General features: G+C 42.6%; 1 protein-coding gene across 1 annotated transcript in view; it reads right to left on the reverse strand.

Annotated features, from left to right (window-relative positions):
* Positions 1-2,032: 2,032 nt before the first annotated feature.
* LOC104348224 (neuronal acetylcholine receptor subunit alpha-7) overlaps positions 2,033-26,437 on the reverse strand; it is a 61,379-nt gene continuing 36,974 nt past the window's right edge. The window contains exons 5-10 of the mRNA XM_086479713.1: positions 25,967-26,046; positions 23,274-23,441; positions 21,048-21,242; positions 19,671-19,757; positions 7,762-7,871; positions 2,033-2,554 (exon numbers count right to left, since the gene is read on the reverse strand). Of these exons, the coding sequence (XP_086335839.1) occupies positions 2,033-2,554; positions 7,762-7,871; positions 19,671-19,757; positions 21,048-21,242; positions 23,274-23,441; positions 25,967-26,046 (1,162 nt within the window). The remainder of the gene's footprint in view (positions 2,555-7,761; positions 7,872-19,670; positions 19,758-21,047; positions 21,243-23,273; positions 23,442-25,966; positions 26,047-26,437) is intronic.

A 26,437-nucleotide genomic window follows, 5' to 3' on the forward strand; every position in this document is an offset into this window, starting at 1 on the left:
TGATAATTGTGGTGCTTTGGTGTCTGGTGGGGTTTTGGTAATGAGGGAGGCAGCTACAGAGGTGGCTCCTGTAAGAGGCTTCCAAGAAGATCCCCCGGCTCCAATTTCAGACTCCCAAGGCCCCAAGGCCAGGCCAATGGGTGCCTCTTCAAATAACTCTATTTAAGAGCAAAAGAACCTGTGATCGAGTTCTTTGTTCGTCTGTCTGTGTTTGTGAGCAGAAAAGATGGGGATAGGAGAGAGACAGCGCTGCAGACACCCGGTTCAGTGAGCAAGGAGAGGGGGAGCCGTGCCGCTGCAGAGGTTCCCCTGTGGCCCGCGGTGGGGTGGCCCCTGCAGCCCCTGGAGCCCAGCGGTGGCCCAGAGGTCGCCCTGCAGCCCGCGGAGGGCCCCGGGCCGGAGGAGCAGGGACCGGGCCCGGAGCAGAGCGCGGCTGCGGCCGCGCTGGAGCCGCCCGTCGGTGGGAGGGCGGCAGCCCCGGGAGGGCCCCGCGCTGGGGGGTTCTGGGGAGCTGCGGCCCCGCGGGAAGGACTCGCGTTGGGGCAGTTCCTGGAGGGCTGTCTGCCGGGAGAGGGACCCCGCGGTGGGGCAGGGGAGGGCTGCGAGGGCCCCTCTCCCTGAGGAGGAAGGAGGAGCGGGGACACCTTGTGCCGGACGGACTGTGACCCCCATTCCCTGCCCCTGCGCTGCTGGGGGGGGAAGAGGGAGCAAAGATGAGCCCGGGGAGCCCAGAGGGATGGCGGGGGAAGGTGTGTTGGTTTTAAGACGTGGTTGTATCTCTTATTATCCTGTTGTTATCCCCAGGTTGACTCTGTTTTTTGCCCATGACCATAACTGGTGAGTGAGCCCTCCCTGCCCTTCGTCTCGATCTTCCAGCCTTTTTGGTTGTATTTTCTCCTCCCCATCCCTCAGGGGACAGGATAGGGGTGAGTGAGCAGCTGTGTGGGGCTTAGTTGCTGGCTGGGTGGGCTCACACCACGACAATAATAAACACTGTTACACTAAAATGTAGCAAAATAAAATTGGTCTTTTATACACGTCTTTTAACAAAGCCAAACTTACCAAGTTGGAAAGGGGACTGTACTAATAGAATTTTCAAAAAATACCACTTCAGTTGTAGTATTGAAATCTGAACCCAAAGAAATCAGTGCCAAATTTTCTACAGATCATGCAGTGCCAAGATTTTTGCCCTAATTACACAGTTAATCAGGTTTAGGTTAGCAACCGTGTCCCAAGAGGTCAGAAATATTTCAAAGTAAGTAGAGTTTCAGGATGACAGCAACAATTAAGCAGTGGGAGAGCTAGGAAGGCACCATTAATGATATATATGATTGTCAGCATGAAGAATTAATATTTTTTTTTTCAACCTCACAACAAATATTTCCTGATTAAAAAAAAAAAAAAAAAAAAAAAAAAAAAAAAAAAAAAAGAAGCAGAAGTAACATTCTGGGAAAAATACATTCTCTTAACATATATACTAAGAAAACACTCCAGTCACTGAGTTATTAAGAGCTAACATGGTGATAGTTTATTTTCATAAATATGATATATAGCATCATAAAACTGGAGATATGTCTGTCATATCTGAGAAGTGAATGTCACAGCCACACTACACAAAAACAATAAAACACAAATATACTGAAAACAATAAAATTCTGTAAAGCTTATAGTCATTGATGTTCATTTAAATTATTGACAATAGCTAAAAGTTCACAAATTCATAGTAACACATTGATAATAGTGTTAACTTGTAATAAATATACCTTAGATTTGAATTCTCATCTATCATTTGTTACAGATCGTGACATAATTACTTGTGGCACTAGTCTATGAAATAAGTAACAGAGATAAATACGTTTGCTATTCAGTAACTACAATCACTAACATCAGGAATAATTACCTCCTGAAATTATTTTCATCCCCTTCTGTGTATGTTAGCACATATAAGTACACTTCTCTATTTGAGTTAAATTATCTAGCAAAATTACTGGCAATATTAATTTTTAAATTATCATGGTCATCGTTGAAATCTTTATGCGAAGTCCTTTGAAACAGCTTCTATAAAATTTGGAGCAGACATAAGTATTGTAAATGTGCAAATGATAGCAAAAAGGGTAAATGCAACCAGGCATAATCTGTCTATGACAGCAGCAGCAAACTTCCACTCACTGCAGATCTCTTCACCTTCATCTTGTTTCCTGAAGCGCTTTGCTATGAACTGAACTTCCTCCAGGATCTTCACAATCACCATAATAGTATCCACTGAAGCTTTCTTTTGAACAAGCTCTGCATCTTCTGGTAAGGGGCAAGTAATCTTTCCACTCTTGCTACCCAGATCACTCTTCTGAGGGCAGCATGGATTATCTGTCACGTGGTAGCTATAGATGGTGTTGCCATTGCTGGACTGGTGCCCAGGTAGAACATTCATCTCCATGCTATTCACACTCAGATGGTTCTTGGGATAGCTATATTTGCAAGAGAGGGGCTTTATATTTTCCCCAGGTTTTTTCATTCGTAAAAACCAAGCACACCAATTCAGCAGGATGACACGAACCTGAAAGAGAATGATCATAATAGAAATAAAAGGAACTTTTCTGCATTTTAAATGTTTTTGAAATATTTAATGACTATTACAGTTAATCTCTATGGTCCTTTAGAAAAACTGACTGCTTTCTGTGTTCTCCAGGTATCTGCATTCAAATGTTTTTTTTGAGGACCTGGTTTCTTCCCAAGGATGCCTTTTGTTGGATATATTGTGAACATAGAGGTGTCCTCAGTGACCATTTGGCTTATAAAGCAAAAGAGATGTAAAGTCTTACTTTACAAAATGATTCTCGAAGTCCTACCTTTAGCAGACAATCCCAAATCTCTGTAATCGAGCAGAGGGCACAAAATTGGCTGCATGGTTTTCAAACATTTCTCAGATACTATGGAAGGATGTACACTTAAATACTTGGGGGGGCAATGCTTAGATTCTGCTGGAAAAATCCTATGCAACAGACTAACGGCTGTTTTTAGCACATTCCTCAACCCCATCTCTATTGTTTAAATCTAAACAAACAGCCTTGGCTGTTGTTGGATTTGGTGGGTTTGTTTTTGTTTTTGTTTTGGTTTTTTTTTTTTAATTTGAAAGCCATTTTAATACTCCTTTGAAGAATTCAGCCACATAATACAGCAGGCCTTTTTCCAAAAGAACAATAGTAAATCAATTAAATTTTGCAGTTCAAAATCTGAGTGCTACTATTAACTGTTGTCATTTCCCTGTACTCTGGGGTACAACTGCTCTGGCTCATTGTGAGAGTGCTTTAATCTGCACATGGCAGATTGTGCCCCATATGTTTCTTGTCAAGGTCATCAAATGAGCTAACTCCAAAGGGTGTATCCAGCACTTTTCCCCAATTAATTGATCTTCAGGTGACTTGTTTGAAGTCTGAGTGTGCTATGATTCTTATTGTTAACATTGTTTGTCTTGAAAAACAATAAAAAGGCTGTGAAATAAGTAAACATCTTGTGTGAAGGGCAGCAAAATAAATCAGTAAAATCTTGTAATTATGAAGTCCTTCAGGTATTATGTATACAAAATGGACATTTGCAATGTGCTTGTGAGAGTCCCTCTGGGAAGACAGGCGGCCTTTTTTAATGACTTTATCATTCTGGTTGCAGGTCAAACAATCTGATGTCCAGGAGAGAACAAACATGGCCTCTCATTTCACTTCTGAGCCTTGGCCCAGGACTTCCTGTGTGATCCTGCTCCAATCACTTTGACCTTGTTTGACTCAGGACCACATAAGGTTGTTTTAGATGCAGGATGAGCTGCCTCCTGTGTTTGCACAGTACAGATGCAGTGATGGGGAAATAACTGCTAGCACTTTGAGTTGCTGCTGTAATGACAAGCACAGTTTCAGAAAAGAGGAGGCATTAATTAACCGCAGGTGGGAACAATACAGTAAAAGCCAAAAAAAAATGACCAGTGGAAGATGGCTACACAATTTCTAAATTCTGAAGTGTGAGCCTTTCTGGGTCACAGCCCCATGCCATTTTTTGTGAGCTTTTCTGCTTCTCCCACTAGAGAATCTTTTATTCTTCATCCTAAAGCACTATTTTCCTGTGATTCATATTATTCTGCTTTCATTGAGGCCTTTAAATATTTCATTATTTCCTCCATGGTCACCACAGACAAATAGAAAACTATAATGTAGCAGCCTGAAATATCAATCCTGTATTTAATTGAACTTACTTAATTACAATGTCCTCTTACGGACAGAAAATGGAACATCGTGGAACAAAACAAAGGCCTGAATTACTAGCAATATTTCAACAGTGTCAATGGCAAAAGGGAGAGAGAAATACATTCTCCAGTACTGTGAAATTCCAAAATATGAAGCCAGGCAAACTTTCTTTTTAGAAAATGTTAATATGTCTGCTTAGCTCTGGAAGGACATGTGAGCTGAAAAAGCCCCATTCCACTTTTGCTACTTTTTCTTTGAAGACAAAGTGCATACTCCTTAGGGAAATTACATTTATAAATATAACCAAACCTACTTCCTGTAGAAAAATAAATACATAGCAACACAGCTTTTAATTTGCTTGAACTTCCAAATGCCCTATTACCTTGAAAACATAGACACTTAGGCATCAATCTGTTCTAGTCATACCAATTAATTCAGGACACAGCTGGAGCATAAGGGTTGTTGGAAAACAACCCAAGCATGATTGTATGGATCGATGTTCTCACCTGCATGATCATATCTGGGTTTCTGTGAAGGAAGGACACAGGTACAGCTGCCTTCAACAGCCTAACCCTGCTATGACCCTCTCCACGAAGGTCCTCCCCTAATCATAATACAGCTGTACTGCTAGCTACCATCACAGCCACTTGCCTGGCCTAGTCCAGAGGGGAGAGTCTCCAATCAAAGCCCTCCTGTTAAAGGGCATCAGCAGCTGAGCAAATCTGTGCATGTCCAGGTTTAAAGCATATCAAAGGAAAAGCCCGAAACCTAACAAACCTGATTTAGAAATAGCAAAGAGCCAGAGTGCTCTTGCCTTTTCCCACAAAACCCTTTCTTTTCTCTGTGCTTGGTCTCTCCATATCTCTCACCTATGTAACAGTCTTGGTTGTCAGCAGAGGTAGATCAATGGAGCTGTAACCCATGCCTGATGTTATCCACTCCCAAACTGCTCCTTATCTGGACTTTCTTTAGTGCTCTTTTCTATGTTAGCTCAGCAAACACTAACAAGAGTGTCAAGTAGAGAGCAGCTCTCATTTCTGAACTGAGTAGCCAACAAATGCCCTGACCGAACACCTCAGATTTAAACACTTCTCTTGGAAAAATTTAGCTTTAGTAAGTCATCAAAGATTAATAGAAAGGAAGGCAGAATTCTCAGCAGTGGAGTAAGGGAAGAAGCGAGCACCTACAGAGAGGCTAAACACTAACATGCACTTCTCCCCCCTCTTCTGGTTCAAAGGCCAAGCAGAGAGACCTCAAGAGACTGGCAAGGAAAAGAAGCTGCTCAACTGTAAATAGTTAGGAAGTGGGTGTTTAGGCAATGTGGTCAGTTAAATCTTCTAGGTCTGGAGACGCTCCCACAAAAGTCCAATGCCTTCCCCTGCAACTTACTCTAGCAGCTAATTCCATTTAGGAAGGAGGTGAGAACAATCCTGTAACAACATCACACTAATCAGGGTTAGAGATGTGCAATAAACTTATATCTGGCTCTGCCAGGATGAGGAGTATGTGGGGAGTAATTAGATGGTAAGAGTATCTGCTAGGATTGGAATTGCAGAGAACAAACTTCAGGTAAGCAATTTCCTTCTTTCTTAGATTCTTGGGTTTTATTGAGCAAAAATCTTTCAGAGTGTCTCTGGAAGAAACACCTGACATATGTTGACATGGAAAAAATATGCCATGAATCTGAATAACTGAGCCTTGCCCATGTGTTGCAGAGGACTAATGCCCACTTTTGTGGGGTCAGCCTCTTCCCTACATGCTTGGCATTCACTTTTTCTCTTGAGATCTCTCAGCCTTGTCAGCTTGCTTGGTCTACAGCTTTCACAGCCTATCATTTGTGCTTCCCAGTAATGCTTTCTGAAGTCTTTGCTTCCTGGTGGTGTTTTTTTCAATGTATGTTAGTTCAGCTATCAGGCCATAGAACAAGATCCTCAAGAGTGACAATTCATTGCATGCTGTATTTCCAGCCAAGAGAGCAAGAGACTAGTAGAAACCAAGAGCTGCCTTGCAGGGCCTCTGAGCAAATTTAACACAAGTCATTGTGTCTGGGCTTCTCAAAAAGCAGATGAAACAATAAAATTGCCCGTGGGGGCTGTTACGCTCTTCACACCCTGTCCATGTAGACATCTGAAGTATGTTTACCCAGATTCGTGCCCTCAGGTCTTGCTTACATACAGGTTCATCCAGAATTCACATGCTCTGCTGTTGTGAAAGTAAGACCATTTTAAATGACACAATGCTTTAAGAAATAGTTGGTAGCATGCTTGATTGTTACTAGACTTATTTATTTATTTATTTACATTGATGTTGCAGTTTACTTTTAGAGAGGCTAAATTAGAAAGCTGTGCTGTACTCAGGCAGACACTGGTAACTGTGACATTCAACATCATGTCAGAATAATTGTCTAGCATGACAAATGTGGTGAATGAGAAATGAGAGGATGCTGTACAATCAGACTTCTGTGAAACCAAGGTGGGTAGATAGTTGACTGTAACTATTTGTACCTGCTTCTGTTTCATTCCTTTTTTTTTTTTTTTTTTTTTTTTTTTGTAAGTACAAAGCATACATTGCTTATTCTAAAACTTAATCTTAGGAAAAGGAGAGAGAAAAAAAGCATTATTTTCTTTTAACTTGAAAATCTGAAGGAAAAATTTCCTCTGAAAGCCAGCTGGCATTGGTGCCAGGCCTCACTGGGCTAACAGATTCTGCTGCTGTAGAAAAAAGAGGGTCCACATGTTCATGCACTGAGAACTGATCAGATGGCAGCAGACAAAATTGGTTTTCCACACAGACAAGTGGATGTGGCTTCAGAAGGAGGAAGATTTTCAAGCCAGGGAATTCCAGGGATATCCTCAGTACAATCAGACTGAGCCTAAAAGCGTTGCCTTTCTGTTTCTGCTGGTGGTGCAGTGGCAGTGAGCTCCAAGCTGTGAGAAGCATAGCTGGGTTCAGTATTCAACACCCTCACTACACTGAGGTATTGGGGTTTCTGATCTTCCAGCAACTCAGGGAGCCAGCTCATAACTGGAACAGTTGCAAGACAGCAGTAAATTGGCTTCACCTCTTGTCTTTGTTTTGGGAAATTACAGCTCTGTCATGAACTGCAGTGAGACCCTCTGTAAGGGAACAAAGCAGACAAACTGCCCAAGTAAGTGCTTGTTTAGTGGTTTCAAATGTTGTATTTTATCAGTACTTTATCAGTACTTATGTCTGTTGGTTAAGAAACCAAAGGTGTTGCCCACAATGTTAGGACTTGCAAAGAGGGCATTGAGCAAAAAAACCCCACCCCATCATAAGTTTAAATAGAAAACCCAAATAACAGATACTGTTTTTAATAGTAAACCAAATTTAGTATGTTGGTTCTTTCCCTCCAATAGCAAACATAAGTGTCAAACATACTGTCTGTAGCTGACTCTTCAGATTAATGGAGAGTAATTAACTTCTGCCCCTCATCTAGAACCAGTTTACTATAGCTTTTAGATTAATTTTTCTTTCAGTAGGATGTTGAACACTTATCACCAAAGCTGCTTACCCATTTGGGCATCTTTCCTGCTTGTGGGTCATGATGGTGAAACTGCAGAACCAGCACTGTTACCACCACAGACAGACCAACGATGACCATGATGCTAGCAAAATACTGAGCTGCAAGTAAAAGGAGGACTTGGTTAGGAGGGAAAAAACAAAACAAAAGGCAAAAAATATTCCGTGGCCATGCCTCGAGATCTACATATGTGAAATGCTACATCACATCCAAACATCCTCTTTTCTGGTCTTCCACATTGGAATATTTGAGGCCTTTGAGGTTTTCAGTGTATCTGTTCAGCTCCATCCTCTCCAGCGAAGGAAGGGGTAGAACCAATGAAAGGCATAAACTGCTTGGGTTTTGTTCCCAGAGAGGAATGTAGGACCCCTGCTAAGGACCAGCTCCCTGCTTGCTGGCAGGACAGCAAGAAGCTGAGATGGCCAGACCCACTGAACACTAGCATTCCCAGTCCTAGGCGCCCTGTGCTGCTGGAGTGAAATGTTGTCCTCATGGTGACACTTGCCCCCCTCAGAAAGTGTCTTTAAACCCCTTCCCTCACCCCACCACTGCTCACAAGGGGCTGAATGTATTTTTCAGCACCATCCTCAGCCCTGAAGACAACTTCTTTTGGTTCCTATGAAAGCACGATACACCCTTGCTGAGTGCTAAATCTAAGCCTGCCATGCAGGAAAGAAATCAAGATGTCGAAAGCCAGAACTGAGACTTGAAACTGTATCTCTTAAGTGGCAGTACAGATTCCTCATGCCAGGAGTGAGGTTGATGTACTGGAGTGTAAAGTGGAATTACCCATAGGGCTAATGACATTTGAAGTACGCTGTGGCAAAATACCAAGGAGCATCACCGTTAGCTGATATGATGGGGTGATGTGGGACAGCACATGACTGTCCCAGACTGCAGCCTCCTCTCACCCCCAGCCCTGCCTCCTGCAGCTTGCAGGAAAAGTGAAAAATTCAATACAAGCCCCAAGGCAAGTTTTGGTCCAGGTCCCTTTCTTAATACTAGTTTCCACTGCCTCAGCAGCAAAAAGCTTGTTCATAATAATGAGGTTGTCAGGCCTTCCAGAAACGAATGCTTCAAGAGGCGGGCATGGCTTTATGTGGCCAAATGAATCATGCAACTAGATTAGAAGAACATTCCCAAGGGTGAGGTGAATTGAAAGGTCTCTGTTGCACTTACTCATGACAGAACAGAGACAACAGCAAGGCAGAAGCAGAGTAAACCAGGAACTCATGTTTCAGGAAAGCTGGCTGATCTGATTCCAGTATGCCCCATGTAACAGAAACACAGCAGTGTTGAAATCACTGGTTTAATTACTGCTGTAAGTCACTAAACTTCTGTAAATTCTATGATTCCACCAGACTTCAAAGGTCTGATTTTACGAAGATGCTCAGCCCCTCTCATTTAAACTGCAGAAGTGAATTGTTCAGCAACTCTCACTAAGCGTCTTTCTGTATCCTACTTAAGAGCTCCTAGTTACTAGATTGTCCCTGGTACAGATGGGTCAGCTTGGAGGCTGTAATAAATTACTTCACCATGGGCAGTATCAGGAGCAGCAACCCCAGATTAGAGTGCATTTGAAAGAGCAAGGACCTGGTTGCTGTATGGCAGCTGCTCTGAGGCACAGCTGTGAGGCGACCAACCCCTTCTGTCATGGGGATCTGGCTCATTTGCACTCTCTGCCCTGGACAGCTGCCACAGGCCAGGAAAAGGGACCGAAAGATCTGTGTTTGGAGCCCCTCAATATCCATGACTTACACAGTGACATTCCCCAGGGATATCGAGGTCTGCACTGGTCAGCGCTAGATGCTCTCCATGAGATTTCAAACCTGCATGCTGCTTTCTTCAGCAGTTGTGTGTAAACAGAAAAGCTGTTTTGGATGCTCGATTGATCTCTTCCAAGTAGTATGAAGTATTTGCACTTCTACAATTGATTTTCTTACCTTTCTTTGCCAAAAGAGGCATGATGTAACACACTACCTGGACAGCTGTTTTAACATCTGGGAGTTCTCAGCTTCTGTCTCAGCACTGTCAGAAGATGATCAGGTGCTGTTGTCATAATAAATGCGGATCTAATACAACCACAGATAGCCAGGAAGTCTTTTTAAAAAACACAGTGTCAACAGCTATTTGTTCTTGCAAGCATACTTCTGACATCACCTATATCGAAAGGATGGTAAAGACTTGCAGTTCGAGACTTGAGGCGCTTCCAGTACCATTTTTGGACCTTCTGTGCCATTACCTGATGTTAAAGAAGCACCTTTGGATTATTTTAAAAATGTTTTGGTAGATCTGCTGCTTGAGTGGAACTTAAAGGACTGATTACGAGCAGGGCAAATAAAACATAAATCCTAAAAGGACCAACATGATTCCAGATGGATGCTTTGCCTTGTTGGTTTTATCACTGAACAGTGAGTGATAAAGCAGTATATTATCCAGATTTGTTAGTGTAGTTAATCATAGGAAAGGCAGAGCTTCTCCATTGTGACCAATTACAGTCTTGCTGTTCCTATGAAACAGCAGGGGAAGGAGGAGAGTATTGTGCTCAGGTATTCGCAGTGATCACTTTGGATACCTCCCACTGGTGTTCCTGTTTGTATTCCTTTTTTGCAGGAAAGGTCAGGTTTTGCATGTGAAATGACAGACTGGTTTAGAGCTACTCTAAGTCAGGTCATTTCCATCATTCAGTGCTGAGTGCTTTCTGCTTCTCTCAGAAAATGGGAGAAATGTCCCAGAACATGGACAGAATGAGATATTCACTGCTCCTCCTTCTGGAAATGGTCCAGGTTAATGATCTGAAGCCTGTGGAGAATGCAAGAAACTTCAGACACCAGCAGAGGGGCTTCCAACCACCGTTCTTGTTTTCTCCTACGGCAGGGACTGGGGCTGGTGCTGGGCAGATGCTGTTGCAGTTTACAGCAGGTGTTGGCAGAGTTTCTGAGACCAGGGAAACCAAAAAGTAGAGGAGAGAATCCCTTGCTGGCTGATTTACTGTTGTACACAGACAGCAAAGAAACACAGAAGAGGATGTAATCAGGAAATTTTCCACCATTGTCGAGATTTGCCGTAGTTGGGACATTTTGTGCTGTCCATTAGCTCTCATTGACAGAGGAAAGCAAAGAGCATCATCTCAGTCCAGCTGGTCCCCATAAACATGAATTGTCTTAAAACAGTGAGAGAATTTAGGATTGGATGCTGTGTCTACCTTTTGGTTATGGCACTTGTAGAGGCCCCAGGGGCAGTGTTTTCACAGTGATTTCAAACTCTTCTCCTTCCACATGCTTTTCAAGAATAGAACTAGGTGTGTGGAAAGTTAAACAGTTATCTTTTTCTTTTTTAATAAAGAAAAAGCATCCAAGTCTCATGGTTTTGAAAAAACCACCATTGATCACGGGGCATAAAACATAAGAGCTGCTGTGAATGAGAATTTCTGTTTCAGGGAAGAGGCTGAGCAGGGTCCTGGCACCAGCGAGGTACTAAGCAGCACCGTGAAAGGGAGAGAGGAAAAGCAATCCACAAAATCAAAAAAAAGACAGAGTAAAATGAAGTGGCAGCAGCTGAGAACATACAGGCAGACAACAGAAAATGTAACAGGAAATTAATCTCATTTTCTCTCTCTAGTCAGAACCACTAATGCCTTATGATCATAATTTAAAAGCAAAGCACCACATTGCTTCCTTGTTTTAGTAATTTCCAGCCTTGTTTGCTGTATGACTAACTACAAGAAATTACCCCAAGCATCTGCTGCAAACACACTTATTCGCAGCGTAAAACCTTCCTTCTTACTGTAATAACATAGGCATGATAAAGAATAGCAAGGAGAGAAAACCTAAGCAGCAAGTGGGGAGCCCTAAGCAGCAAGTAAGAGTTGCGGTTTTTAAAGAAGCAAGAAAAGAAGCTCAGCAAAAGATGACAGAGAAAAATGTAGTTTTGTTACCTGGAGGTGAAGATAATTGCATTTTAATTGTGCACTATTTGATATGTCCAGCCAAGGTGTCAAGCACCACATTGATGCTAATCACAGGAAATGACAGTTCCTCATATTCATGAACCATGTTCCCCGTTCAAACACTCTCTGCACGTGTCAGCTTTCAGGTGTTCCACCTGAACAGTTTCTGCTATAAAACTCCTTTTAGAGCAAAATACAGATTCTTGATCCAAACCCAATGGTGTTACTTTTGAGAGAGCTGGAAGGAAATAATGATTTGCAACACTTTGGAGTTATTTGGGCACAGAAAATCAGAAACTATTAAGTATTTGTCATGTGCAAGGGGATGCCTTGAATTTACAGGTGTAAAAACTGTTTATGGAAGAAAAATATCCTCTGACTGGTTTGAACATTTCATTTCAAGATTTGGCTTTTGGGCAGAAGCATGGCTTATCTGCTTTGACAAAGTAATACTTCCTCAGAGCGCTGGCTGGAGTGCAGGGAGAAGAGCCAAGTCAGAGCTTATTGCAGCTTTAGTCTCAAGCTGAAATCATCCAGCTCTTACCTGTTTCTCTGTGGGACTATACTTTCTGTGCCACCTGGGGCCTGAACTCAAAGACTACAGTGGCTTTGGACTAATGTGAGTATGAAGAGCTGGGTGGAGTTTTCAAAGTAAGCATTTTAGGGTCTGTCTCTTTGCAGCAGTGGGACTGCAGCACAGTAGACCAGAGGTGAATGCAAGGTGAATGTGAGTGGGGGAGGAGGGAACCCACAGCCTGTGACACACTGCAGGGTGGAATAAAAGGTGAACCTGTTGCTTCCTAGGGCTGGGGGCTTAATGGTGTTGCCTTAAAAACAAAACATCTGTTGCTGGAAGAACCTGGGATTACAGTATGAGAGATGGAAAAGTGGGGACAGCTACAAACTTGTCAGTGCAATGTGGCCTGGAATTTTTTTGCCGTCTGGAGGTGATATTGCAGGCAGGGAGAAAGAAGAGTCAGGAAGCTGTGCTGGTGATGTTCATAACTGTGTTGCTCTCAGTTTTCCATAGCAATGGTTTTTGGCCATGTGTGACTCTAACATGGGCCCTGGATTGATCTGTCTTTCTGAAAAATTGGCTGGTTTTGGCAGTAACTAAACATTACATTAGGAGCTGGATTTTTTTAAGTCTGTGAGTCCAAACTAGCAGCTTATACTGAGACACTGATTTTTGAAGACATTCCTACAGCAGTGCAGGACAAATGAGATTCTGATCACTGCTTTATCGGGTACTGCTGGATGTGGGTAAGCATAACCACCAACTGTGTAATCTTAAGGAGATCATATCAAAGGATAGCCACGAAGGGGAAGAGTTACAGTTAGGAATCTGTCTTGACTTATAGCAACTTGTTCTTTAGTGACTTAATGCATGATTTCTGAGCCTTAATTACAAATTTGCTTTCAAATGGAAAACATAGTGTAATGAAACAGATCAGATATATAGAGACTGTAAATAGGGAGGCACAATGCTCTTTTAAAAAAAGGAATTCAGGCATATGTCTATTGCCTAAGGAAAGAATGCATCCTTTTGTCAGAGATGGTCCTAAAACCACTACCAAAATGGATCTGATTACTCAGTGTTATTTACATGGATCACACTGTCTTTACAGAAATAAAAAAAAAAAAAAGCCCTTCCAGTTTAGATCTAAATGCCTCAAACATATTTCTCAGATTAACTACCTAAGCTTTTAGTTTCAATGGGCATGACCTGAGCTTTTACAAAAGCTTTAATTGAAGTAACAGTATTTGTTTGATTTCAGTTTGGTCACTGAACCAAGAAATTAACACAGTGGGACATGGATATCGCTTCTTACATAATGCACTAGACTGGGTGCAATGGTGTTATGTGGTAGGGGCAGGAAGATGCATGAAATCCCCATGAAATTACTAGCATTTATAGTGCAAGACAAATCTGTGCATAATTACGTAGGTTTTTAGAAGCAGGAGAAACAATTGTTGTCATATACCTGAGCTGTATCACAAAGGCTTTATGATTTTACCCCATGATTAGTTCACTCAGACCAGTAATTTTAGGTGTATAACACATCTGGAGTTCTCTGCATTTCTGTGTATTTTCCTCAAGTAATGAACTCCAGCTGTCTACTTACATAGATTCTTGATAAAAGTATTTTTACAGAGAGAAATAAAAAGTAGGGCAAATCATAAGTGCAGCCAGACACACTTCCCATGAGGCATGATTAAGCTATACTTGGAAGGGTAAGTTTAGGACACAGCTGCTCCTGTATAGGCATGGTCTGAAAGTCTTTTAGGAGCTAAACTCCAGAGATTTTAAGTGCCAGGAGGGACCTCCAGGACCCTGTAGTGAAACAAGCCTTGTTCATATAGTCGACTTGTTTTGGAGTCTGGCCATGTTGTGTTGTGTTGGAGTCTGTTGTGTTTGTAGATGTCAGGGGACTTCAATGCTTCAATCCAAAAGGCTGAGCTGGTTTCTGTTGCTATGGGTGGTTAACCTTTTAAACAGAAACAGGCATCTTTGCTTTGGTTCCCAGAATTCTCCTTTCTTTGACATCGCAGACGAGTTTGCAGGAGAGCAGCATTCAACTTTTTAAAGGTCGCAGTGCCTTGCTTCACATGTATGCATGCTGCTGAAAACTGGGCTTTGGAAATATCTTGTTCCCCCAAAAATGGAGGCTGTCCTGGAGAAGGATGGGAGCAAACATCCTTCTGGGAAAGGAATAGCTAGTTACTGAGGTGAATGCAAGCCCCAAGAAAGCTGAGTGAGAGTAGGGGGCAAATGTAGTGACCCATCATGTCCAGCTGGCACAGAATGGGGCTGGCTCACTGTGGAAAGGAAAGCTCTACCCATCACCCTGCAGTGTAGAGGAGCAGCAGGGTCCTGGTGTTTTAAGATGTTGAGCAGCTTGTGGCCTCAGGCCTCAGCCTCTAGGCCAAGCTTTGTCACTTGCTCTTTACACAAAATAATTTGATTTGTTTTTAACCTGTACTAACACAGCAGTCAGTAGGCAACATAGAAATGTGTGCCCATCGTGTAGGGAAGTTGCACATGTTCAGTAAGCGAGTCTCTGCTCTGGGCAGCTTTACGAACAGACAGAGAATACAGAGGACATACCAAGGAAGGGGGAACCACTTTGCAATAGAGGTAGAAAAAAGCAACTGTCATGCCCCACCTGCTTTTTTGTGATTATTTAGACTGAGGTGTGCTTCATTTATTGTAAATGTAAGTTGAAGTCAAGGGAGAGTGACCTTAACTAAGAGGAATCAGGATATAATTTCCACATTTCTTCACAACTATAACCTGACCTCAGAAGCTAGTTTTTTCTTGGTGCCATATTAGACCAGCTTTCCTTCGCTCTCAACAAAGACACTCCAAACAGCAGCTGTGAGAATTTCACATGTTATTACAGTTCAGCAGTTAAAGCTGAGGTCAGAATGCAGAGAAACATTAAGAGGACAGTGTGTTAGGTGCTAGTGGTTTTGTTTTGCAGCAAAGGCTGGGAGTGTTCATCCAGGTCCAGGTAGGTGTGGATGCACGTTTGTTTTCAAAAACACAGATCCTAAGAATGTAATGCAGATTTTTAAAGTGTTTGGGGTCATGTTTTCAGAGCATCTCTGCTCCAACATGCATGAAGACTAATAACAGTAGCTTTTCTGCAGACTCACAACAGATCTTTGTACTTACTTTCAAATTACTTACATCTTTCTTAAACCACAGGCTTTAGAAGGTTTAATTATTCTTGTAACCTGGCACTAACGGTGCTGATTCTGCAAAGACTGAACAAGCTGTCCAAGTGTCCTCCTTTTCCTCACACTCATTTCTCAGAATTTTTAATTGGACCAGAGATGACACTGAAGAACTGTGATCACGACCTGGTATATCCAGCTCAGGAGTTAAATATCCCATTGGGGATCATCTACAAGATCGCTGTGGAGAGATTATGCTGTGCTAGCCTGTTAGAGTAAGGATGAGGTTTTCAGAGCTCAATATCATGTAAAACCACACAGCCTAGCTTTGAGCACATGCTGAACAAGGGCTGTTTTGATGCAGAAGCTGAATGGGTGAGCAGTCTTTCCCTGTCTATTTGGAGTGGAGCAAGGAGTTAAGAGCAGGGCTTTAAAGTAGGAATACCGTGGAATGGAAATTACAACCCAAATTTCAATGGAGAAACAGTGGACAACTGTGGAAAAAAAATGGTGCTGAGTGGCCAGATCACAAAAGGCCTTAGGAATGGTGAAACAAGGTGAAGGAGCTCACCTCAAGAGTGAGCAAATGCATGAAGTCTAGGGAATACACAGGAGGAGCTGCAACTCTGGTTGTGTTGTCTGAAACATAATATTGCTGGGACAGCTGAAATGTGGAGGGACATCTCTCACTACTGGCATGCTCTGATGCATACATACAAGCTCTTCAGAGGAAACAGACAGCAAAGACAACATGGGTTGCCCTCTGTGTGAAGGGCTCCTCTATGTGATAGATGAGAGCTTCTGGAGACCTTGTAGGTCAGATTCAGTGAAGAGGCCAACGAGAGTGATGCTGTGGTGGGAGTGCATTATAGACCACTCAAACAGAATGGATATGGGGATGGGGCCTTCTTAAAGCAACTCAGGGAAGCCTCGGTATCACAAGGAGCTTGGACCTCCCTGACATTTGCTGAAAAGGCAACACAGTGTAATGCAAGTAGTCAAGAGGATTTCTAAAGGATGTCAGTGAGAACTTCTTGGTACAAGTATAGGACAGGCCAACCAGAGGTGGTGCACAGACCTGGCTTTGCTCTTCACTAGCAAGACCTGGTTTGGATCATGATAATCAATGCCAGTCTAGGCTGTAGTTATGAAATAGTGGAGTTAAAGACCATGAAGGGAGTGAGAAATGAGAACAGTAGAGCTTAGATCTTGGACTTCAGGTGAACAGAATTCTTGGTTTTTTGGGAAACTAGTAGCTGGGATACCGCTGGGCAAAGTTCTGAACGATAAAGCAGCACAGGAAAACTCTGAGGACTTAAAGTACAGCAGACTCCAAGTGCAAGAAACGTCTCTTCTGTTAGTCAGAGAAATAAGTAGACACATCAGGAAATAAGCATGGCTAAGTTGTGCTCATGGTGGAGCTCCAGTGCTGAAGAGGGGACAATGTGGGAAGCAGGGACAGGCTGCAAAAGGAAAACTTGGAAGCATTGCCTGGGCATTAGGGTTTGTGTTAGGAATATTAAAGCTCAGGAGTTGAGTCTGCCAAGTGAGTCAAGTGCAACAGGATGATGTTCTACCATTACACAAACAGTAAAAAGCTGAACAAGGAAAACATGGTCTTGCTGCTGATGAGGAGGATGATTTAGTGACAGCAAATAGAGATAAGGCCCAGAGAGTGTGTACGTTGCCTCAATTTTCACCATCAAGGTCTTCTATGTCTCTGTGCTTAGAGATACAGCTCAAAGTGTGGAAAACAACCATCAGTGGATAAGGGCGGAGTCAGGGACTGATTTGAGATCTGAACCTGCCCAAGTCCATGGGACCAGATAGATGTCACCAAGAGCCCTAAGGGTATTCTTGTGAGGCTATGGAGATGGGCTAAGATCCCTAACCACTGTAGAAAGACAGATGTTGCACCTATCTTCAAGAAAGTCCAACAGTCCAGAGAACTACAGCCCTGTCATTTTGGTCCCTGGGCAAATAGGGGAGTAAGTCCTTGGAGAACAGTTCTGGACACTTAAGGGAGAAGGAGGGGACTGGAACAGCCAGCCTGCATTTATCGAGGATAAAGCATGTCTGACCAACAGGGTTGCGTTCTATAATAAAATGAAGACATTTGCAGACAAGGGGAGAGCAGTAGATTTTATTTAGATCAACTTTAGCAAGGCTTTTGACACAGTCTTGCACTTCCTGAGGTCCTTTCCAACCTGAATCATCTTGTGATCCTATAAAACAAGAGATTCCATTGCATGGGGATGGTCAAGTTTCAGAGCACACAGCCTGAGTGCACTGCAGTGTGTCAAGGTTCAGTTCACTTTTGGGCTGCAACAGGGGAGCATCAGATGACAGTAGCCACAGGATTGTTTTAGACATCCCTCATCTGGATAGCTGAAGTTAGTCTCTAGGCTGTCACAAAGCATCCATGTGCAAGGATTGTTCTTTTACATGTTTCACAATATAAAATTTGTCTAATGAGCAGATGAAAGAAATAGACTGTGTTTGACCTACATAACAACTTTGAGAGGTGCATTTCTAATACATTGGACACACTCCAATTATTTGGGCATTAGGAAAAAACTTGAACAGTAGATGCTGTCAATGAGGCATACTCATGAGAATAAACTCCTTTATGATCTCCTTGACTTTGTGATCCAAAAATATGTGATATGTCCTAATAGTTGATCCAATATTAATCTGAAGAAGGGGAAGCTGATGCAACAGGGTTCTCCACTGCCCCTCACCCTCTCCTGATATGTGATGTTCACATAGATATGCTGTAATAACTAGAAATTAATCTGTTATTACAGTATTAAAATCTGTAATAATACATAACTATTCATAGCTTTTCTTGGCACAAATCTTACCTTCTATGATAGGGACTCTATCAGTAGAAACTGGTCTAGTTAAAGCTAGTGGACTAAGCATAGGCAAGTGCACCCCTTTGCCAATTGCAAATATTTTTTGTTATGTATTACACAAAGCAAAATTATGTTAAGACTGATCCAAGATGTCTTGTGTCTCCTCCACACAAAGTTTCTCTTAAATTTCTATCTGTGTCTGTAGAGTCCTATGTATATGTTCAGAGACAGCTTTTGTTAGTTTTTTGGAAGCTCCTGTGTGACTCAGAGGCAAGAGTCCTTCTAAATTTCAATAAGATGCCAAAGTTATTTGGAGGCTTTCAGAAACTCTGGCCTACAGGCATTACTGTTACATAGTCACACTCAGTCCCCAGAGTCAGGTCTGAGGTTTTAATCCTTGAAGTGAGACAATGAGGTGGTTTGTCTGAGTAAATGCTCTTTTGTCCTATTCATGATATAACTTGTGTGAGGCTTTACAATGGTGAGGTGCACCTTCCAACAGCAACTAGAAATATTGTTGAATATTTTGTTTATTTCTACTGTCTGAAATGTGTGCTTCAGTCATGATTTGCAGGCAAAGATAGACCTTTGCTCAGGAAATGTTAATTAATCAGGTTTTCAGTTTTCCTGTGATGTTCATACTTCTTTATTTCGTAAACTAAACAGCTTTATTTTCTCTACCCTGCTATGAGGTCATGGAATTATGCTTTCTGCAGTCCACACCTAAGAAACTGAGGGTCCGTGAGATTAAGTAAAGGGGTGGTCCTATGAAAACAGAGGATGTAACAATTCCCAAGATGATAATCTGTCCCATAGTTTTGAGCACATGTTAAAAATATCTCAGTGATATATTTTAATTTTGACTGTAGTATGCTGAGTTGCTCTTGGGGTAGAGGGAAGAGGAGAAGTGGGTGGTGGGGAAGAGATGCATAACAGCAGGGAGGGGCAGGTGATAAAGAAGAAGAAAGATTAATTTTCTCCAGTTAGCAGCACTGAGATCTTCAAGAGCTCTCTGTACACACAGTTTTGTCCCAAGTGCTGTTGAAGGGACTTTATGGACCCACACAATGAATCCATAGCCAGGGCTGAGTACTATTCCAGTATACCACTCATGCCTGTGCACTGGTGTTGTTGGCTTTGTGCTTTGCCTATGCAAACCTGCACATTGGTATGGATGCCGTGTCCCCTCAATCCTTGCAGTTACCATCTTATCTGATATTTCCAAAACCTTTTTATACCTCTCATGCAGGCTGTTTTCATACAGGTAAACTGTAAAGCCCAGACTTTATGTTACTCCTGACATTGCTGAAATGCAAAACAATGGTAACAAAAAAGGTCAGCCCTCAAATAGGCTTCAAACGACTCTTGAGAAGCATTGTACATTGTGCACAAAGCAGACAAAATCAACTTACCTATTAGTGGGACTGAGTCAGAAGTTGCAGGCATGATCTCAGCCACAAGTAGCATGAATACAGTCAGGGAAAGCAGGACAGTGATACCTGCAGGGAGTGAACGTGGAGGGGAAGGATGAGGAACATGAACTCTGCAGCTGCTGCTCTGATGTCTTTGCTGTTAAATATAACCCTGTACTGATCTTGGCTAAGCCAAACCCATGACTTCATGCCTGTCAGTGCAGACGAGAACTTCCACAAAGTGAGAGCATTTTTGGATGCAAATTTATGTGCTGTCTTTTCACTTTTCTCTATTATACCCAAACTCCTGCCTCTCTAAAAGTAATGGAGAAATCTTTCCTTCCAAGTGAAATGAAGCTTGCAGAACTGGTAAACTACACTGCTTTTCCAAAACATAATGCTAACAAAAGGTGTTATTAAGGGCTAGGAGAGACTTGCACATACATAAGTCTAATTTTTGACTATTGCATATTATGTAACACCCTCCAAAGAGCTGCAGTCCATTTTAAAAGAAGCTTTATGATTTTTCTATCTGGAAAGACTGTTGCTAAACCTAACTGCCCTAATACTGAGAAATCACAAGATCAATGCATCAACATTATCTCCTATTTTTGTGTCAACATTGTGCTTCTGCTCAAATAACTTTTCCTTGTCTCCATCCTGTCTTTCATAGACAGCAATTGTATTCCCCATAGCCTGTGTTTTTACTTGTTGTGAGACAGGCTGCTCAGATCCCTGATTGTTCTACTAACACTGAGGGCACTTCATACGATTTAAAGTTCTCCATCTTGAGTGGAGCTGTGCACAATCAACTCCTGAGGTCATGCCTGGGACAGTCTAGTGTATTTCCAGCTCTCCCCTGTCTTCTCTTGGAAGCCCTCCTCCTGTCTTTATCGACACACACAGCAGTGAACCTCATTTAGCACTTCCTTGGCTGTCACTGTTTTGCATTCACCAGGAACTCATGGCTTGGTGGTTTAGGAGCTGAACTTGGGAGCTGAAAATCCAATGCCCAGCTGCTACTGCTCACAAGCCTTCACTCTCTGTGTCTTAGTATGTGCTATTTGAAAAACACAATCAGCTGTGAAAAGCACTGAGATGTACTAAAGAAGACAACAGGAATGACAGGCTACTATCACTGCTGCCTGTTCCAGTGACAAGTTCTGTCTCATCCCAGGGTAAAATAAAAAAATTTTTAGAATTGTTTATCACAGGCTGTGTGAATGTCATACATAAAGCTGTTACTCTGGTTTCTATAACCAAACAAGTGCTCCTATTGCTCCTCCAAGGAAATCTTTATTCATCAAGCACCATGAGGTATTTATTTTCCATTTTAGAGGAAGCATTTACAATAGAAATTAATTCTTTAGCACTTACCTAAAGAAATCTTCTCCCCTGAATCAGCTGGCAAAAGAAAAACAAGAAGTGCCAAACCAGATATGAGAACACAGGGAATGAGTAGGTTCAAGCCATAGTAGAGGGTGCGTCGGCGCATGGTGATGGTGTATGTCACGTCTGGGTATGGTTCTTTACAGCATTCATAGTACATCTCATTCCTCTTTCCTGGGACACCTACAGAGAGGGAGATCAGAGCAGTGGGGAGAGGTGCAAGACACCGGGTTTCCTCTTGGAATGGGCCAACAACTGGTGGTTTATGAGGCAATGTGTGGCATCTCTGCCACACATGGTGCAGTGAAGAGTGCTTTGAAGTGTCCTGTTGCAATTGATAAGGGAGAAAAGACACCCCCAAATCCTTTACCAGGCAAAAGTCACTTGCAGCCAAAGATGCACACATGGATGAAGAGATTAAAGGGGACAAAGGACAATGTGCCTAGTTCCAATGTCGATTGAAAGCTGAAATACACCACTACAGGGTTAAATGAGCCCAGGTAACTCTTAGTGTGTCAGAGTCTTCAGCAACATCTAAGGCAACACTGCAAGATGTCTGCTGTTCCTAGTCCACCTTCTGTTGTTTTCTAGGTTTATTTTCATGCCTTGAGTCATTAGAACCTGGCTTAGCCAAGAAAGCTCATTTGGGACAGATCAAAACAGTTCTGAGCATCTGAACCTCAACAAGGACAGATTTGCAAGAAGTGGTCAAGGATTAACTCAGTAAAACATGCATTCTGCCTTACTGCGTGCAGAGAATGGTAACAAACAGCTCATGTCATGTTCGCTAGCCCATGCAGAAGATTTTCTGCATGACAAGTGCCACTGATTCTTCTTCTTCTGTCATTCTCTTATAAACATTTACTTTGTTTTGTCAGGAAAACCAAACCAGATATGGCTTAATATTCAAAAGGGGTGTCAAGTTAAGCTTAAAGTCTGTCATTTCTGAAGGTTAAGAGACATAGTTGTACAATATAGCTGTACTGCAGGGCTGGCCATGGTGACGCAGCTGCAGTAGACTGACTGAGATTCTGCGTGGCAAGGACTGCAGCAGCACAGGAAATGTTTGGGGAGCTGGAAGAACTCAGCACCTTGTATCTTTCACACCACCATTGTTCACCTCTTTTTTGTTACTGTGCACATGGAAGATTTGGCAGGAACACAGCAAATTTTCCAGAAAGGATATGGCTATGGCTTGCCTGAGGTGTTACTTAATGCTTTTGCTGTATAAGCCAGATAAGGGCCTGTATTGTCCACCCTCGGTCAGGGCTGAAGGCAGATACACCACAGGCCATCTCTTAATAAGATACGCAAAGTTATTGGACAGAAATAACCACTACAATGGAGCATTGGAAAGTCAAGTATGCTGTGAAATGGACAGACTTTAGGAGGACTTCCCTATGGAGTCCTTCAGCTCCTCATCAATCTGAAGACTGATTATGTTTCTTATTCTATTATTTCTCACATGCCCTGAATGGTAAAACTACTGGATGCAGTTGGTCAGTGCCAGTTATTTCCTTGTCTACATAGCCAGACTAGCAGATGAAATGTCATTTCTGCATGTTCTCCTTAGGGTGGTCTAAGCTCTATCAATTTCCATAGCATTGCCTCTGATTTAAGCTACAGGAATGAGTTCAAAATAACTCACTAGGAGCTCACTCTGAATAACTAGCTCTAGGCATAGATTCATCTTTTAAAAATACAGGTATCTTCCAAAGGACAGAAAGGAAGAGAGACATACTGAACTGCAATTACTTGCAGTTACTATGAACTGGTAGATGCTTTGATGGTTTTCTGGGAGAGAGAGATTCATCTCTCTAAAAGCTCATTGCAATTTTGCTGAAATAGCGTTTGTTTTTACACCAATCAATTTTTGGCTGATACGTTAGAGTAGTGTTCCGTACACCCACATGAGGCACATCCAAGTCTAGTACTGAGAAACTGCTCAGATGCATCAAAACTAGTAGATTTCATTTATATACTCAGTTGCAGGCAATTGCTTCAGAACACGGTGTTTTCAGACACAGTTCAGTGAATGCAGTTGAAAGATTGTCTTTGATCTGTGATTTTTTTCTTTTTTTTTTTTTTTCTGCTTCTTACATATAAACTTTTAATATCTGCATTGCATGTCCCAGTGGGATAGATTATTTCTATATATTTGGGGTTTGCCTTTGAACATTAGGCTACTGAAATTTTTTAGGCCAGCTGATTTACCCACTAAATCCCATTCTCCATTTGAGATATAGTTGGAAATATCAGCCTCGAGCATCTGCAGGTCAATCAACCAGCCACTGTGAGTCCAGGAGCCAAACTTCAAATCACACTTCTGCACATCAAAGGGGAACCAGCGGACATCAATGTAGCATGTGCTCTTCAAAATGCCTGTGGATAGAAATCAGTCAGAATCAAGCATGTGCAGTGTGCAATTCATCCTTATCTGTCCAATCGACTGTGAGCAACTTTCTTCTCCAAAAGTCTGTAACCCAACAAGTAGTGCAGGTGTAAGACGCTGCCATGAGTGGAATAACCTCCCTTCCTGGGTACCAGTGAAGATCTATTTCATTGCATCCTTGAGGTAGGTCACCGAGGACACTCTGGCCACCCACAGCAGCCCAACCTGTCTCCTGGTGCTATCTGGCCCCAGGAAAGGGAGTGCTGCAGGGCCTGACAGAAGTGTAGTGTACATAGATGTGCACACACTGTGGCTGGAAGTATGGTGACAAGCTCTTTGAAAGGAGTTCCTTGTCAGGCCCTGCATTAGACACACAGTCCCTTGAAAATATGTTATTGTGTTAAACCGTACTCGGTGCTGGCCTTTATCTTCTATATTTTAGCCTGGGCCTTGAATTTTGATCTGGATTATTATTTCATGTGACATTTTAAACAGTTTAGGAGATTAGTATTTGTATATTGTTCCAAACTAATTATTTCCCTTTTTTTGTTATTCAGCTGAGAGAAAAAAAAAAAACTGAACAAACTTATGGATGTTCCAAACTTTCTTCTTGGGCACAGCTATGGCTGCAGTACTTCCCCATCTGTCCAGCAGCATGGAGGGCTTGGAGAGTGGGGAAGATGATCCACGCAGCCTGCATCACTGGCAGCTGGTGGCAAAGCACAGAGGTCATCCCTGCAAACCCTCACTCCTGTGGGCCCGTAGCTTTGCAGCCTTCACCTTAACCTCACCAGCTCACTGCTTGCTGGCTGGTTCAGAGGCACTGTGTGAAGGACAGGCAGTTTCTGCTTAATTGGAAAATTATCTCCAATGCTGCACTTAGCCTACCTGTTTGCAGTAATTGTTTCTGCATGCTTCCTAAAACATCAGCTAATGTGAATTCCAGCTCCAAGTCACCTAGCCGAGTGGAGTTTGGTGTTTTGAAGTAAGTTCTTGAGCCATGTCTTTTGAAGATAAAATCCCCCCAAAAAAGAGATCCTTGATTAGTCTTTGCCTGCTGTCACAAAGGCTGAGGGTATTGTGGCATAACCGTGTGTGCAAGACCATGTCCCTGCACAAACTCTGCTGCTCTGGGGTGGCTGTGTTCCCTTCATTTGTCCCTTTAAGTTTCGGGAGGTCTGAATCCCACCATCATGGCCATTTTTGGACGGGCTACATGGAGACTTATCTCCCAGTTTCTCCTGAATCTTGGCTCTGCTCTTTTTCTTAACAGCAGACAGCTGTCCCCTTCTTGTCCTTTCCCTCTCCTCCACCTATCTTTTTTCTTTGATGGAGAGCCTGCTCTCAGTCATGGGAAATTAAACTTTCATGAAGCTTTGGAAACACCATCTTTTCCACTCTTCCATGCTTTCTAGTGTCTTGATTAATCTAGCTGTTTCTGTGAGCCCTTGTTACAGTCAGTAGGCTGATTATCAAATTTTCCTTGTAAAATTTTGTGAAGTAGTTCAGCAGCAGTTAAATCCCTGTAACAAAGGATTTTCTGTGCTTCACACAACAAGTTTAGGTTATTATTTTTTTCCTCTCTACTCTTTCCTTGGGTTCTTAAGTAACCAGTTCTTCACCATGGAGTTCGTAGCTCACCAAGAGATGAGCAGGACATCTAATCTGCTTATATAGGCACTTTTTGCATCACCTTCTTACCTGGAGGGATGCAGAAGGCTCTGCTCTGGTACATGCCATTTTATTCCTTTCTCATGTAGCTCTCTGGTGAGCAACCTTATCCATGGGTCTGTCCCAGTGAAACCACAGGGATGATTTAAGGGTCTCAGGGGTAGGGATCAATAGAGGACCAGCCCTATCAGGGAAGGGCTATCAGGACCAGCCCTATCGGGAACCACTTGTTCCTCGGTGGGCCCTGTGGACATGCTTGAGGTTGGTCTGCCAGCAGCTATGACATAAATTTGGGCATTTCTTATCCACCACAGTGTGCAACTGTAGGGATGGCCTGTGTATTTGCTGGTAGGTCCTGGCTGCTGGGCCCTACAGGCACTGAATTGGCAATACAGATGGAAAGCAGGCTGAGACTCAGGTCTGTCTGTGTGAGACCAGTCTCAGTTTGTCTTTTCACCTGGACTTGCAGCCTCAGCCTGGCAGGGAGGACTTCACTGCAGAAGGAGTGCTGCTCTCAAGGTCTCCTGTGGTCACAAGCCTCTCCACTCTCATGAAAGAGCTAATTGTATTGTACATGGAACGTGATGTGAGGGTGCATACCACCTTGCTTTAGACAACACCTCAGCTGGGCCTCTTAATGTTCTAAGCAAATTGCTCAGGAGAGTGATTTATTGATTTGTGAAGTGGAAATATGCCACTGATAACGGACTTAAATTACCTCAGTGGGTCTGTCCCATAATTGCAAAATTTCCACAGACTGCTTCTAAACACCTTCATTTAATTCCTGAAGGAGAACTGTTTGTACTTACTTGACTTAAAGCAAACAAATGCTCTCTGTGCCTACCTGGAGGAATATACTGGCAGGATCCAGAGTAATTCACCAGCACATTTGTGTGAAATGTTGCATCAAATCTTTCATCTGCACTATAACACAGTATAAACAAAAGAAAACAAAACAAAACAAAGAAAAAGCAAGATAATATTTGAGTCAAGATGTAGTAACTGGCAACGTAAAAAAAATCTTTTGGCTCAATTTAATGCACAGGATGTCTGAATTAGTGTCCTGCACCTGGGTGAAGAGTCTGCCCTTGGTAAGTATCTCAGCTTCTCACAGACACTGTTAGCCTGAACCCAGGCGTGCTAGTTGCATGCTGCAATGTCTTCAAAGAAGTGAGAGGCAGAGCTGTTGAATGTCTCAGAGTAAAGGCAGAAGTGAAAGGAGCAAAAGTGTCACAGCAGCTGTATCCAAAGGCTGGACAGTTGGGACAATGACAGCTTTTCTGGGGCTGCTGTCAGAATCAGGCAGCTCACTGTA

This window comes from Leptosomus discolor, chromosome Z, assembly GCF_034619465.1.
Source record: "Leptosomus discolor isolate bLepDis1 chromosome Z, bLepDis1.hap2, whole genome shotgun sequence".
In the NCBI taxonomy this organism is placed as follows: domain Eukaryota; kingdom Metazoa; phylum Chordata; class Aves; order Leptosomiformes; family Leptosomidae; genus Leptosomus; species Leptosomus discolor.